Raw genomic sequence first — 15,228 nt, 5'->3', positions numbered from 1 at the left:
TTTATATTCTTCTTTTTCAAAACCAGTGGCTAGAAGAAATATGAGTCCTATCAGCAGAAACGTCAACATCTCATGGACTGAAATCATGGAACTGTGATGACTTTGAGGAAAGAATAGGTTACAGATTCTCTCTCTTTTGAGGCTGTTTGGGGAATGTCTGTCTTTGGTAGCAATGAGATGATCTGGTCATTTTCTTTTCCTATGTTATCATCTGTTTTGCTGTTGTAGATCGAGGGTTTTTTGTTTCTTTTACTCCATTTTTATACCATATAATGACATTTATACATTACAGGCAATTTATTTGTAATTGATGCAAAAAAATCGGAAAATACATTGGTTGTAATGGGAAAAATTTGGACCAAGGAAAGAAAAATCAGTGTGAAAATACCGATGAGTTTATTTCTCACAAAGAAGAAACAAAACCAAAATGGAGATATTCAAAGTGAATCAGATAGCTTTTGTAATTTCATCTTAGCTGAGGTCTCTTGTAAAGGGTCAAAAACCCACATCAGGGCACATCCGAAGGCCAGGCGACTTTGCCTTTACGAAACTCTTTTATCTTCCTCTCTATCTACCTGCCATTTCCCCATTTACCCCTTTCCTCCTACTATCCCACTTCCTGCCCTTTCACAAATGTTAAATCCACTAGATGCCCCAAAATGTACAGCTATAGTAATTTAGGAAGATAAAGGAACATTATGCCAAAAAAATTCACCTTTGGGGGACAATTCATTTTGGGAATTCTAACAGCATTACTGAGATCAGTATTTAGTACGGCAACTTAGTTGGCTGCCCTTCCTCCATATTTAAGGCACGCAGCACTCACCTCCTGCCTGTAATCCCAAATGGGGTATAAGGAAAGCGAGAGAAGCCATATAAATGTGAAACATTCACTGGGCTCTTCTCAATTCTTTTTCTTGCTACCATAACTCTGCAGTCTGCAAGCATTTTCTGTTTATGATTCTACTCCACTCTGCTCTTTAATTTTCCCTGTTCTGCTAGGTCAGCAAAAGCGAAGTCATTTCTCACTGCAGCTCTTCCAGGTGTGAAATGCTCCTTCATATGATGCAGAAGGAACAGGCCTGGATGAGGCTGTTTCCTTCTACGCTCAGCTCTGGCAACAATGGAAGGCAGTTGATTTCTCTTGGCACATGTGATCATTCTTGTGGGAGAGAACTGTCAATTCAAATTTGTTCAAAAGTATGAATCCGAGCCTCACCTTTATGTGAAGAAATGATTATTTTTAGTTGGCAACGAGTTGGTTTTACTTTAAGGTGGTTATTGTTTTTCATTTTAATTTCCAGTCCAACTGTTCCAGTCATAACTTAAGCACATGGATATTTGCAACCCTCTCCATCGTCTCCCTTTCCACCCACCTCACCCATAGGCACCTAAATCTGAGTGGCAGCTTTCTTGGTTGCATAATACTGACTAGAATGCAGATCCATCAAAAGATGGGGGAAAGGCAAATGAGGATGGCAAAAAGGGGCGAACGGCAGATGCCGACCAATCAGCAGACATTTTGTTTTACCATGGTCATACAGAACTCTTGTAGTTTTTTGGCGTTTACACTTCCAGCTCAATCCTAAGCAGAGTTATACCCTTCTAAGGCCACAGAAGATCATAACTTTGCTTAGGATCATTCAGTTACTTTCAATACATGAATCTTTAACTATTGGGAATGACCACTTTTGAGTGTAATTATATTAAAATGTGCATTCCCCGCCCCCATCCCTTTAAAAAATGATTTTATCTTCATTTACTTGTTACCTCTGGGACACTTTTTGCCTTTTGGTGGGGCTGGCAGATTGTTGACAAGTATAAGCAGCAGTGAGCATCCTATTCCTGTTTTGTTCCATTTTCAGGAGCTGGCAATTAGCTTCCTGGCCTAATTAAAAGTGGTGGTTGCATGCCTTAAAGCCCTAAACGGCGTGGAACTACAGTGTCATATCCTGTATAGACTTGCCTGGGTACAAAAATCATTGGGTCAGAGATCCTACTTAGAGTGGCCACAAGAGAAGGCCTTCTCTGCCTGATAGCATAACTATGGAAGTGTTAAAAGCAGACCTTCCATGGGAGGAAATGCCAGAGTCATGGTTCCATGGTACCACAGTAGAGAAGTCTATAGGTATCTGACCAGTTGTTGAAAATGGTCATTTTAAGGGCAGAATCTACTGAAATTTAGTTATGGATGGCTTTTGACATTGGCTCAGTATTTTCATGATACTGCTTTTAATAATTCAGGTAAAAAGAGAAACTGGAGGCTGTCTTATCAGCATGCAGTTATGTTTTAAAAACCTGTGATACTCAGTTTTATGTTCTTTTTAAATGTGTGGTAACAAATCCTCAAGGTTGTAGGGGAGAAAATACCAATTTGACTTACATGTGACTGTTTGGCTTGGGCTGTAGATTCCACAGATCGTCTCCCAGCCTGCGCCTCACTTCAGATGTTAACAATGGTTGTGGTCTATGAACCAATTTTGAAAAGCAAGGGAACAGACTGGGGCATTTTTACTAGCTGCTCCACAATTACAGAATATCCTTCCAGTCATGATCTACCTGGGAGCCTGCTTGTCACTGGAACAGTCCTGTGGCACCTTAGAGACCAACAAGATTTTCAAGGTATAAGCATTGAAGAGTCAAAACTCTCTTTATCAGATTGATGTAGCCAGCCTTAGAGGATTGCATTTATAGGAATGCATTTCTTTTGCTTTATCATGTTCTTTGTTCTGTGAAGTATGCCATACTGACACCATATTTGTATTGGAAACTTGTCATAATTATACATGATGACATCAAAAGATTGTAGTTCATGGTCTGTCCTGACAAGAGGTCTTAGGAAAACAAGAAAACAAAACATAGTTTCTAGGTACAAATTAAATCAAATGGACAGTGTAGTTAGATAAACAGAAACAGTGAAATCAGAGTTTGTGATCTCGAGAGTTAGTAAAATTGAATGGGTTATCTCTGCCCATGCATTAGTTGTTTGTCAAAGTTCCTTTGTTCGTAAAAGTATATAATGGCCGAATCCACACTTCCCTACCTTCCGCTTTTCATGAGCATTAATCACGCTGGATTCTATCCCACAATGTCCCAGTCTGCGTTCACATCCCTTCTCTTACTGCTGCTGCCTCGCACTATACTTCGTCCACATCCCTGGTAGAATCGCGCAATACGGGGCGGGTTTAGATTCGATGTCGCCAATGATGACATTGTGTTCATTTCCCCCCCCATTTTTTCATCACATTTCTGCTATAGCGTTTTTTTGCTAAATTGCTATGGTGAAGCCACACCCCTATGATGCCTGTGAATGGTTAATGTTATTCTATGCCTTCTTCTTTGAAATCCATTGGACCATTATTCTGGTGGGCTAATTTGAAGTGATATTGGGGGTGTGGGGGTGATCCAAACTCTCCAAACGGGCAGACTAATTATTTGATGCTTGAATGTAATGTTAGAATGATGGATTTCCGCTATAACAGTAATTTCAACAGTTAAAAACACATTAATTTTAACAGCCACCGATATTTACGACTGTTCGGCATCCTAAAAATGACATGGAAATGGAAATAACGCCACCCCTTGATGTCTCCACTGGGATTTTGGAGCACTGCGATTAAGATTTATGGCCGGGATTGTGCAACAGCGCTGGGAAAGTCCCCTTAAATTTTTTTTTTTTAAAAAAAGGGCGGGCAGGCAGGCAGGCACGCATGCTGCAGAAAGAGTGGGAAAGCTTGATAATTGCACGACAAAGAGGGATGGTGTTCCGGAAAGGCTGCAAACACAGAAGTGGGGTGGTTTGAAGGGGGCGGTCTCCTTCTGAAACGCTGCTATTTGTCCACATCCACGGTGAGAACCACGCAAGAGAAGCATTCTAATGCATAACAAATTCGTCTGAGGCACAACGCAAAAGACGAGGGGGAATGGTGGGATTGAGATAAGAGTATTTGAACAGCCCTCTGAGAAGCGAATAACGGGTGGGAAAAAAGCGGAAAACTTGAGACATGTGAAATCGGCCAATGTGTGCTGACACTGTGTATGGGATTTACAACTCATTCAGCTACCCCATGCTGACTGTAGTTGTAGGTCTGCAACTGTGTTTTGGGCTCTGTGTATCTCTGTCTCTTATCTCACCTGTTCTTGAATAAAAGGTTTTTCATAGATCACTGTTTTCATATTCTCCAGTTAAAACTGCCACTCCAAGATACAAGTCAAGAAGGGACTCTTGAAAGTTTGTACCAGGAAAATCTTGTTAATTTCTAAGGTGCCACTGGACTCAAATCCTGCTGTTCTATTGCAGACCAACACAGCTATCTGCCTGAAAATACTTGTTGCTGCCAAAACTCTTTTGTCTACTTCTCTTTTTGTCTTCCCTGAGTTCATTTACTGACAAAGAAAGAAATCCATCACCATCATATATATATTGCAGAATGTCATGATCTGCTCCAAGAAAACAACAGGAAGCATTATATGAACCAACCAATTAGCATGCTTCATCCTTTGAATTTGGAGGGCCTTGTTTAGAGCGTTTCCCCCTCTCATTAAGCCAGAAGCCTAGCCCTCTTCTTCTCTATGAGACATACCTCTGACCAATCCCCTGTAATCCAGACGTACTCGCATGGCGGCAAGTTGCAACTCTCAACCTCAGGTGGCCTCTTGCTTGGATCGCAGTGAAGCGCATCTACTTCTTGTCTGTTTTGATCCATGCAGATCACTTTGCGATATCTGGACCCTTCACCACACGTTTTGCTGCACTGTTAAGACAAAGAGAAAGAGAGTGGTTGGGGGCTATCTGGTGGCACTCATGTAGGCAGGGGAAGGTAAGAAGCAATTGATGAGAGAAAACTTCGTGTCTTTCAGAGAAAGGCTTCTCTACCCCTGCAGTTTGTTTTTAAAATGTCAATTACTTTCCATTTATTTACCTCTGGACCTGAATAAGGATGGGGAATTATACTGAAATTGAGGGTAGGGTGACAGAAAACTGACTAAAAGACAACTGAATGAAGCCTAAACTGAAGCAGTAAACCCAGTAAACATTAGTCAATAGTGTATTATTACTGTATGTCCTCATATTAAGACACATTCCCTTATCATTTTAGGTTTAAAGTGTGACTGACAGCACAAATTGTAACAAATAATTATCATGTTCCTCTGGATTTAAGCAGACAGGACAAAATCCTATATCCATTTCCTAGGGAATAAGCCCAAATGAATTAAGTAGTACTTACCTCTATGTGAATATGAGTATGACTGTGGTGTCACTCTTGCAAAATGATTAGTTCCTTAAGAGCCAAATTACTGAAGCTCTATAACAGGAACTCCAGAGGCACAGCTTGGTTCTTATAAAGCAGTTGTGGAGTGAGAACCTGAACAGGATTGATGGCTGCAGTGTAGGGAAATTGGGAACAGTCCTCCTTCCCCTGGCCTGCTTTCAGTCTCATAAGGAAAAGGCAGATAGATACCCATAATACGTCTTTCTCCCTTCCCCGCAATTACTTAAAACAATGCCAGGAAAGGGCATGTTTGACTGGCAAAAGGAGTTTCCCTAGTGCCACAGTCTTGATCCATATCTGCTCCCCCAGTGGCTTCTTTTTAGTGCCAAATTACCTGTCTCAGGTTCCAGTTACAAATGCCACACTTGTTTAACCAAGTTAGCACCTCTACATTTTCAGTGATCACTAAATTATCCTATAATGTGATAAAATTATTATCATGAAAATTAGGTAGTGTGCAATGCAACTTTACCTAAGTGTACTGCACTATATTAGCTGTCAAGACTAAAATCTGAGGGGATTATAGAAATGAGATAGCATGCAAGGATTTGCTAGACCTCAAGCAAAATGCAGACCAAAGAGATTTCCTTCTTCCTTGTGACCTCCCCACAGCATCCCTGGAATGCTGTATTTAAAGGGAATACATGGCCGTTTTCACACGTCTTACTGGTTCCGGTATGTCGTGCAAAGCTCCCGCAAGGACAGCATCTTCCTGGCTCGATTTTGCGTGAGAACCGGGACATACCGGAGCCAATAAGGCATGTGAAAATGGCCCATGTAGTAGTCAAAGTGGGGTTGTCCACTTCTAGATGCAGAAAGTACAAAGCATTAACTAATGAATACAACTGATGTTTACTCACAAGCGATTTCTTGACTATACTAAATTGGAAAGTCTGTAGGATCAAGGAAATTATGATGGTGTATTTAGTAGCGATTTGCCACAGCTGCAGAATTCCTAACCTGAGCTTGGGGGATGGTGCTTTTGGTAGGAGCACTGTTACACTTTCCTTTAGGAGCAAAAAAAAAAAAAAGAGGATTACTGCAGAGTGATCACTGAATACTAACTGCAGTGTTAATTTAATTTGGATGTTCTCTGCAAATTTCACTTGGTTTTATAATTCACCAGAAGCTTTCCAGTGATGCAGCCAGTTGGGCCTCAGATGGAGGCAGGTCAAGGTGTTCCACAAAAAATCTCAGCACCCTCCTGATACCTAAAGACATAGTCATTCCCATTTCCAGTGATGCTACCACCCAGAACATGGTCACTCTGCCCAAACACCAGGGGCAGGGAGGTATATATGGAAGTAGATTTCAAATGGGATCCAAGCAGTTTATGGATTTAAAGGTGAGGACTGGCACCTTGGATTGAACTCTTTTAGGCCAGGCAAGATGTCGGCCTTACCCTGTTAATAACCCTATCCAGAAGACCCTGTTAATAATAGAAGCCTTCTCACATTGAAGGAAGACTTTAAGTGGAAAAGAGTCTTTGGATTCAGATCAGAGTTTCCAGACCATCTTCAAGCAGTGCGGTACCGCAGGGCTCAGTATTGGGTCTGGTACTTTTTAACTTGTTCATTAATTATTTGGAGTTGGGAGTAAGCTGTGAAGTGGCTAAGTTTGTGGATGACACTAAATTGTTCAGGGCGGTGAGAACCAGAGAGGATTGTGAGGCACTCCAAAGGGATCTGTCAAGGCTGGGCGAATGAGTGTCAATGTGGCAAATGAGGTTCAACGTGGCCAAGTGCAAAGTAATGCATGCTGGGGCCAAAAATCCCAAATATAAATACACAATGATGGGGTCCAAACTGGCAGAGATTGACCAAGAGAGAGATCTTGGAGTCGTAGTAGGTAATTCACTGAAAATGTTGATTCAGTGTGTGACGGCAATAAAAAAGGCCAATGCTATGCTGGGGATTATTAGGAAGAGAATTGAAAACAAATCAGCTAGTATCATAATGCTCCTGTATAAATCAATGGTATGGCCTCATTTGGAATACTGTGTACAATTCTGGTCACCACACCTTAAAAAAGATATTATAGCACTGGAAAAAGTGCAGAAAAGGGCAACTAGAATGATGAAAAGGATGGAACACTTCCCCTATGAAGAAAGGTTAAAGAGCTTGGGGCTCTTTAGCTTGGAGAAATGATGACTGAGGGGTGACATGATAGAGGTTTACAAGATTATGCATGGGATAGAGAAGGTAGAGAAAGAAGTATTTTCTCCCTTTCTCACAATACAAGAACTCGTGGGCACTCAATGAAATTGCTGAGCAGTCGGGTTAGAATGGATAAAAGGAAGTACTTCTTCACCCAAAGGGTGATTACACATGGAATTCACTGCCAGGGGAGGTGGTTGCAGCTTCAAGCATAGACAGCTTCAAGAGGGGATTGGATAAACATATGGAGCAGAGGTCCACCAGCAACTATTAGCCACAAGGTATAGATGGAACTCTCTGTCTAGGGCAGTGATGCTCTGTATTCTTGGTGGGTTTTTTTGGGGGGGGAAATCAGTGGGAGGGCTTTTGGTGTCCCTTCCCCACTGGCAGACCTCCTGAGGACACCTGGTTTTTTGGCCACTGTGTGACACAGAGTGTTGGACTGGATGGTCCATTGGCCTGATCCAACATGGCTTCTCTTATGTTCTTATGTTCTAAGAGTAGTCTCTCGAACTGAAATGAAGCAAAACAAGCACACCTGAATTCTACAAGGACTTTGAACAAGAACATGAAAAGCTGAATCAGCAAGAGAGAGTGGTTTAGGTTCAGGCATTAATGAGCTGCAACCCTGTTTCAAACAGGCCTTTTATGTCAGGTTGGATTTACTACATGGTGGCTTAATTCAGTCTGTACTTAATCTCAATAAATTACACGCAAACTATTTTTATTTGCTAGCAAGGCTTCCCCCCCCCCCTCCACACCAGTTACAGGCTATCAGCCAATCCCTCCTCCCGAAAAGTCCGACTTATCTATATCTATAAAGGACTAAGAATTCAAAAGTGTGAACTAGCATTTAATTAATGATTATTTATGAGGAAGAAGACGATAAAGCTTTAAAAATAATTTTTAAAAGACATCCCTCGTACTCTGTTCCATCACATGTTAGAGATTTAGAGAGAGAGAGAGCGAGAGAGAGAGAAAGCACACACCCACACCCGGCATAGGGGGAGCCTGGAAAGCTTTAGAAAACCAGCGTGACCCATCAAACATTCACCTCCCACAAAAGGGTTGGCAGTGTATGGGGGGAGGGGTATCTAATGCTTTCCAGTTGTGGAAAGTTAAAACAAAAATGGTGAGAAACTGAAAGAGAGAGAGAAAGAAAGGCAGGGCGGGAGCCACTGCTTTGGGAGCTAATTACTCCAATTTGGTAAGTTCAGCAAACACATACTATTTGATGACCTATTTTTTTTAAAAAAGTGCTTGTAAATGAATTACCTGAATTAGTTTTGATGTGTTATGTTTGTAGTGTGTTTCCTACAATACCTCTCCTTTTAACAGTGGTTCTTCCGAAGACCAACTATGTAAGGTCATATCTTTCTTTGTTCTTTGCTATCTACAGGAACAATATTTTGAACTGATGTATGTTACTGTAGAATTGCTTGAGTCACGATGTTTTACAACAGTTGAATTAATATCAGTTTCCTGAGGGTTTCTATTAATCCTCACTTATCTTTATATGTGACTACAGTTTCTCTGGATTTTAAGCTAACCAAAAACAAATGTGTATTTCCCTTTTAAAATTATCCCCATGGTCCATAATATGATTGGAGAGGGTGTTTGCTGGGGGCTTCTGATAGCATTAATGTCACACACTGTGGTCAAAGGATCACTGTGTAAGAGAAGATTAAAAGGAGGAGGCGGTTATGGCCACAGCCTTGGGTATTCCTTCTGCTCTCTCTGAGCTGCACTGAGAATCTGGAGAACTAGGCACTATGTTTGCTTTTTATATATTTTGGTCCCCTCTCTAAACACTGAAGCTCATCAAGTAAAGAGGGCGAGATAAAGGAGTTGTATGTTCAGCAAACAATGCCTGATATGCTAAGCACAAAGTCATAGCCTTCACAAACTTAATGTGGGGAGGGGGCATAAGGCAAATAATCCAATAGCCTCAGTTCAAAACTATATTCTGTGCTTGGTGGTTCATACTTACAAAGTTTTTTTTCCCCACCAGTGGCTTATTTGAGATATACAATGTGAAACTAAAACCACCACACACCTACCACATAGCAACACTTATACATCCAATTAAGACCCTGTTTCAAGAAAGATGCACTCAACGCTCACAGGTAAACCAATGCCTGACCTGTCTGAGAAGAAGTGGACAGACAGTAGACTGAGAGCACAAACAGGGTGTTCCCTCCTTCTTACAGCCTCCTTCCCCAAATTAGCAGATGTTGACTAATCAGCTGTGGAACCTTAACTGTAAAGGTCAATATTAATCATGCCAGATCCTGTGAAACTACTATGTTGAGAACCGTTGGGTATCTCATTATTTCACATTATCCTTTACTAATCAGAATCATATTTAGCATGCTTTAGAAACATGTTTTAATTTTTTTAAAAAGGAGTGAAAATAAAACTAGTTGGAGGGACATTTATCTTGAGAATGGCCTTTCCCCCCCTCACCTACATGCAACTACATTTTATAACTGCACAATTGTTTTCTGCACCTTATCTATGGGACCTAACATGTATAGGGAGGGGAACAGCATTGTTGTGACAAATCCCACAGCAAGATCTGTCCTCAATATTCCTGCGTTCCTTTGAAGGAGTGTTAAATTCTTGTATGCACACCTTTGCAAGATTGGGAACCCTTACAAAATCTGGATATGAAAATGCAGAGTCCTTGATCACGGTGAGAACCCTTTACAGTCCTTGTAACATGTACAGAGAATAGGACTTCTCCACACCTTCAAGTGAATGCATTAGAGGTGGAGATTGCGACCTCGATGCCACTTCCCTTGCTAATTGTGATCAGTCACCAGAACTGGAAAATACTGAGCTCTTTTTTGTATATGATATGATAGTATCTCATCTCAACCATGGGTGGAACTTATTTCACACACACACACACACACACACACACACACACACACACACACACACACACACACACACACACTAATAATAATAATAATAATTATTATTATTATTATTTGGGGAACTTAGCCCTGGCTCAATAGTAGAGCCTCTGCTTGGCATGCAGAAGGTCAAAGGATCAAACCCCGGCATGTCCAGTAAGGACCAGGTTGTAGGAGATGTGAAAGACCCTGGAGAGCTGCTGCAAGTTTGAGTAGACAATACTGACTCTGATGGACCACTGGTCTTATTCCACATTAGGCAGCTTTACGTGTTCATGTATTCATGGCACAGTATTCCAGGTTGCTTCACCCAAGGGGTTTTTTTAAAGGATGAAATACCATTGTTCTTGCAGAACGCAAGTTTTTATTAGTTATATAAACTTCCTTGTAACAAGAGATGTGTTTTTGCTTCTTATGAATGTGCTTAATAATCACAGTGGATTATAGTGAAGAAAAAGCAGTCATCATTTTCTGCAGGTGACAGTAGTTAAGGGGTACTGGTTATGTCGTCCACTTCATAAACAAATCAAACACAGCCCCTTAAAAAGCTCTGTTATTTTGCCTTCTGAAAAATAAGCCTCCTGACTGAAGTCATGGATCAAGTTGCCAGCTTTAAGAGGTTTTTGGACACATCCTTATGTCTCCTTAAGAACTTAACGCTGAGCATTTGCCTGAACAACCAGTCTGATGATCTAACTGGCACTTGCCCATGGCAGTGCGTCCATTCGATATGCCATCCTGCCAACTGAAACATCCAAGCCAATAACCAGCTCAATAATCCCCAAGCTGCATCCTAACAATCATGCTTATGGGGTACAACAGGTGTGCTATTGTCTCTGTCAGACATTTGTCTAATATACCTCTATTGTAACAGTTAGCTTGGGAAATGTGCTGCAAATTCAGGCGTTTTTCAAGGTATAGCTCTTTCTGTGGCCAGATGTGCAAGCATAAAAATATAGAAGATTTCTGAAGAACAAAAGCAGACACAGTGCTTGGGGGGGAAGAACAGATTATATGTGCTCTGTTGGTGGCTAATGTATTCAAAGCTATTACTGCTTCTGTCATTCTTACTATTATTTAATCTAAGTTTATCAGCAGCACTGTAAAATGCGCAGAGTGATAAGTAAAACAGGAGGGTTTAATTCTACTGGAACAGCAAATAACATCAGGGCTTTAAACAGGCCGCTTGTTGTGGGAACTAGACTTTAGTTATTCAGTACATTCAATCTCTGCAAGCCACAAAATACCATCTTTAATTGAATAAACAAATAATATATTTTGACCCTGCCATCTCAGTCATAGATTCCCAAGAAGGTAATAAGTTCCACAGCCACTTGCACAGAAAAGAATGCTATAACTGGGCTAATGCAGGCTGAGTAGCCACACATGTTCTAAGATGCAATGCTAAGCAAATTCCTCTGCCCTCAAAGTGTGTTTGGCAGTAAACATGTAAAAGAACCTCTCATACAGACATTCCTTACTGAATCCCTTCCAATTATTATCCCTCTCTGCTTCAGGATATCTGAGAATGCTTTCCGTGTCCCCCTCCAAAGGGGTGCGTGTACTTCTATAAAGCATTTTTTTAATCTTTGAAAAGGTCATGCAATAGCTCACAGGTGCAGTGAGACTTGAGGACTGGCTCAGAAAGGCATGCTTTCTCTCACACACAGATACCTGCCGTGCAGTTTTCATGTCATAAACATGAATCTTCAAACAAGAATATGCCTGAGGAGAGTCCACAGGGCTTTCAAACTGTAATACAACATTACAGGATGTACCTTCTCCGAGAAGGAGAGCAATATGTATCAGATCTGGGGTGCTGGTAGGGTAAAGGTAAAGGTAGTCCCCTGTGCAAGCACTGAGTCATTACTGACCCATGGGGGGACATCGCATCACAACATTTTCTTGGCAGACTTTTTGTTACAGGGTGGTTTGCCTGCTGATTCTGAGATTAATTATTTTCAGAAATATACATCCATCATCCTTCATTAGCGCATAAGCATACTGCAGTACATAAATGTGACTTTCTCTTATGTACTATTTATATAGTACGTTGTACCTGTGCATACCAATGTATCCTTTCTGTTTTTCCAAAAAAGTATTATGTCTAAGGGCCAATGACCTAACTGGAATGTGTGTTCAGTAGCTCTGAGTTGATCTGGGGAAGTGAAATAGTTGTGCAACTGCTTCTCCATTAAAACAACTTACACAAGTCAGTCAGCATTTTCAGAACAGTCACTCATTCAAAATTTAGCAGTTTGTTAAAGGAATGTGAAAGGACGGTTGAGCTGAATCATAAGCTTTGGTACCTTGCAACTGCATATTTTGAACCACCTTCTATTCCATTCACCACAGTATGCTTTATAACTCCCCCAACCCCACGAGGAATATCACAGTGAAGAATATCAAGCACACTTTTACTTTGATGTATTTTAAATGCAATCCATGCTTCCTGCCACATTCTCTTATTTACTTACATCTTGCCAATCTTCTGTTTCCCATTTGTAGATGGCACATTCAATTATTTGGCATTCCCGTTCTGAGGCTGGTCTGCTGAGCTGGCCGCATTCAGTTTCCCTAATTGCTTTCTGACCGCCAAGATGGCAGTGGATGCTTCTCTGCTGAACGCCTCTCCCACAGGACACCGAGCACTGAAGAAGCACAAAAAGTAAGTGTCAGATATCTCATTTTTAATGCTCTAATAATGTCTAATAATAAACTGGTTTCAGGTTACAGGAAGAATTCTGTGGGAGGTCCCTAACTGCTTTTTGCAGTGGAAATTCAGCAATGCTACCAAACTAGCACTTTTGAGCATGGCTGACACTAGACATATGTCTGAGGTAGGAATTACAAATAGTGACCGCCCCGCCCCCACACACACTTACCTTTCTCCAAAACTGAGATATATACAAATATTTATATTTGGATACAAAATATTCTATTGTGACTCATTTTGTTGGTTGTATTTCCTTTTCCATCAGCTTAACACACTCAAAATCACTTTTATAACCCAAAGTTATAATAACATTCAGCAAGACTGAGCGTAACACCATACGTACTCTTTTAAAAATTGGTGTAAGAAAATGAAGCAGCCAACCACGAGCCATGTTTAGTGGTGACTGAAACCTACTGACTGAGAAAGCCACCTCAGCCCACCTCTTGACAGGGCTGGCAGAATTCCTTCAAGGCCACATAAAAGTGCTTCCTACTCTAGGATCCTAGCAAAGTTGTTCAAGGCACAGCAACACGTGCAAAACTCTTTACACATATAAATACCATCCATCCTAACCTCCCAAGACTGCAACATTTTCATGCTTTGAGGTAAATGACAAATCACAGCCACATGTAGAAGCTTTTTAATGAAATTATAAACCTCCTGAAGGCCACAGCCAGCTTCAACTACTCATCCTTGCCTGGGGGGGGGGGGGAGAATACCTCTGATCTGGAGAAGTTCAGAAGCAACAAAAGGCTGGACAGATGTTGCTGCACCTGAAGATTAACAAACTCTTGTTCTTCAAAGGTGGAAAGCTGTGAGGGCTTCACTATCTTATGAGGTTTCTGGTAAATTCTGCCTCTTTCTTCCTCACGGGAGCAACAGGCTTTTCTGCACCCTCTGCAGCGACTGGTGTGTGGCCAATTGTCTAGCTAGCAATCCATCTGCCTTATTTCCTTTTCCATTTTATCGACTCCTGATTTTATTATCATTTGAACATATTCCACCTAATGCTAATCTCAGTGAAGCCTAGCTAAACATTGTTCCAAACTCAAAACACACAACCCCCAACAATAATTTGTCTACAAATCCTTGTTTTAAGAGCCTCATTAAAACAATTAAGTAAAAGTTGATAGTGATAACAGTTGCAGACCAGAACACCCTTATGTGTAAGTCCCACCGAGGTCATTTATTCATGGGTAAAGGGCCAGAGTTGTTGACAAAATATTGAAAGTACACTTGCAGCCCAATTATATACAATTGTTATTCATAAACAAGGTCCTCTCAGTTCAACAACATTTACTTCCTGGTAAGAGTACCTAGGATTGCTGCCCTTATGTGACAACAGATGACACACAGTTCATCAGTACATCTTAAAAGGCAGCTTGAGTGTATGCAGAAGAGGATAATTACTTTTACAAAGGAAGCTTAAAAGTCAAGGGTGCAACATATTTTAACTGACATTTAGGGTGATTGAAGGTAATAGTTTGATAGGTCTCGTTAATGCAGGAGCTATTAAACAACGATTTATAATCTATTAATGTAATATCTATAAACATTCTTGAATTTATAATACATTTGAAATGTGGATATCGTAGATAACCTTTTGCCATTTACAAGAATTATTTTGAAAGCTCTTGGGATGGCAAGAGTTATTAGCAATAGGTTTATAAATTCCATAATGTCATCACATTTATCAGAGCAAATTAGCAATTTCTTGTACGTCACACTTTTATACCATTTTCTTACATTCACAATTCATATTGTCTTAAAAAATGTATTTAGCCAAACAAGTTTAAACAGGATCGCTCCTGCACTGCAGCTTTTTAGCATCTGTGCGCTCCATAAAGTGAACAGACTCAAAGAACAGCTGACTCGGGACATTCCTCAGATTATAAATATTTATGAAAGGCCAGTTTTGTGTAACTTGGAAAAGTGGAGCACAATGCAGCTAGGTTTCCATGCTGGGTGATGTAAATGCTTCCCATATGGTGTGGTGCTTTCCACTGTGATTAATAACACTTGATATTCTCATGGGACAATGGAGTAGTCAATTTGCAGATGGAGGGATAGACGCAAAACGCGCTTCAGTGTATTTTGAAAAGGATTTTAGCCCTTGTTTGTGATTTACAAATGTTTCACTGTTGTTGTGATAACATACAGTG

General features: G+C 40.7%; 1 protein-coding gene across 1 annotated transcript in view; it reads right to left on the bottom strand.

Annotated features, from left to right (window-relative positions):
- Window positions 1-15,228, bottom strand: part of ADAMTS9 (ADAM metallopeptidase with thrombospondin type 1 motif 9) — a 173,563-nt gene that overhangs the window by 19,701 nt on the left and 138,634 nt on the right. Inside the window, exons 30-31 of the mRNA XM_054976014.1 lie at window positions 12,828-13,001; window positions 4,584-4,754 (exon numbers count right to left, since the gene is read on the bottom strand). Of these exons, the coding sequence (XP_054831989.1) occupies window positions 4,584-4,754; window positions 12,828-13,001 (345 nt within the window). The remainder of the gene's footprint in view (window positions 1-4,583; window positions 4,755-12,827; window positions 13,002-15,228) is intronic.

Source organism: Eublepharis macularius, chromosome 4 (genome assembly GCF_028583425.1).
Source record: "Eublepharis macularius isolate TG4126 chromosome 4, MPM_Emac_v1.0, whole genome shotgun sequence".
Classification (NCBI taxonomy): Eukaryota; Metazoa; Chordata; class Lepidosauria; order Squamata; family Eublepharidae; genus Eublepharis; species Eublepharis macularius.
This window is presented reverse-complemented; position numbering and strand designations above follow the sequence as displayed.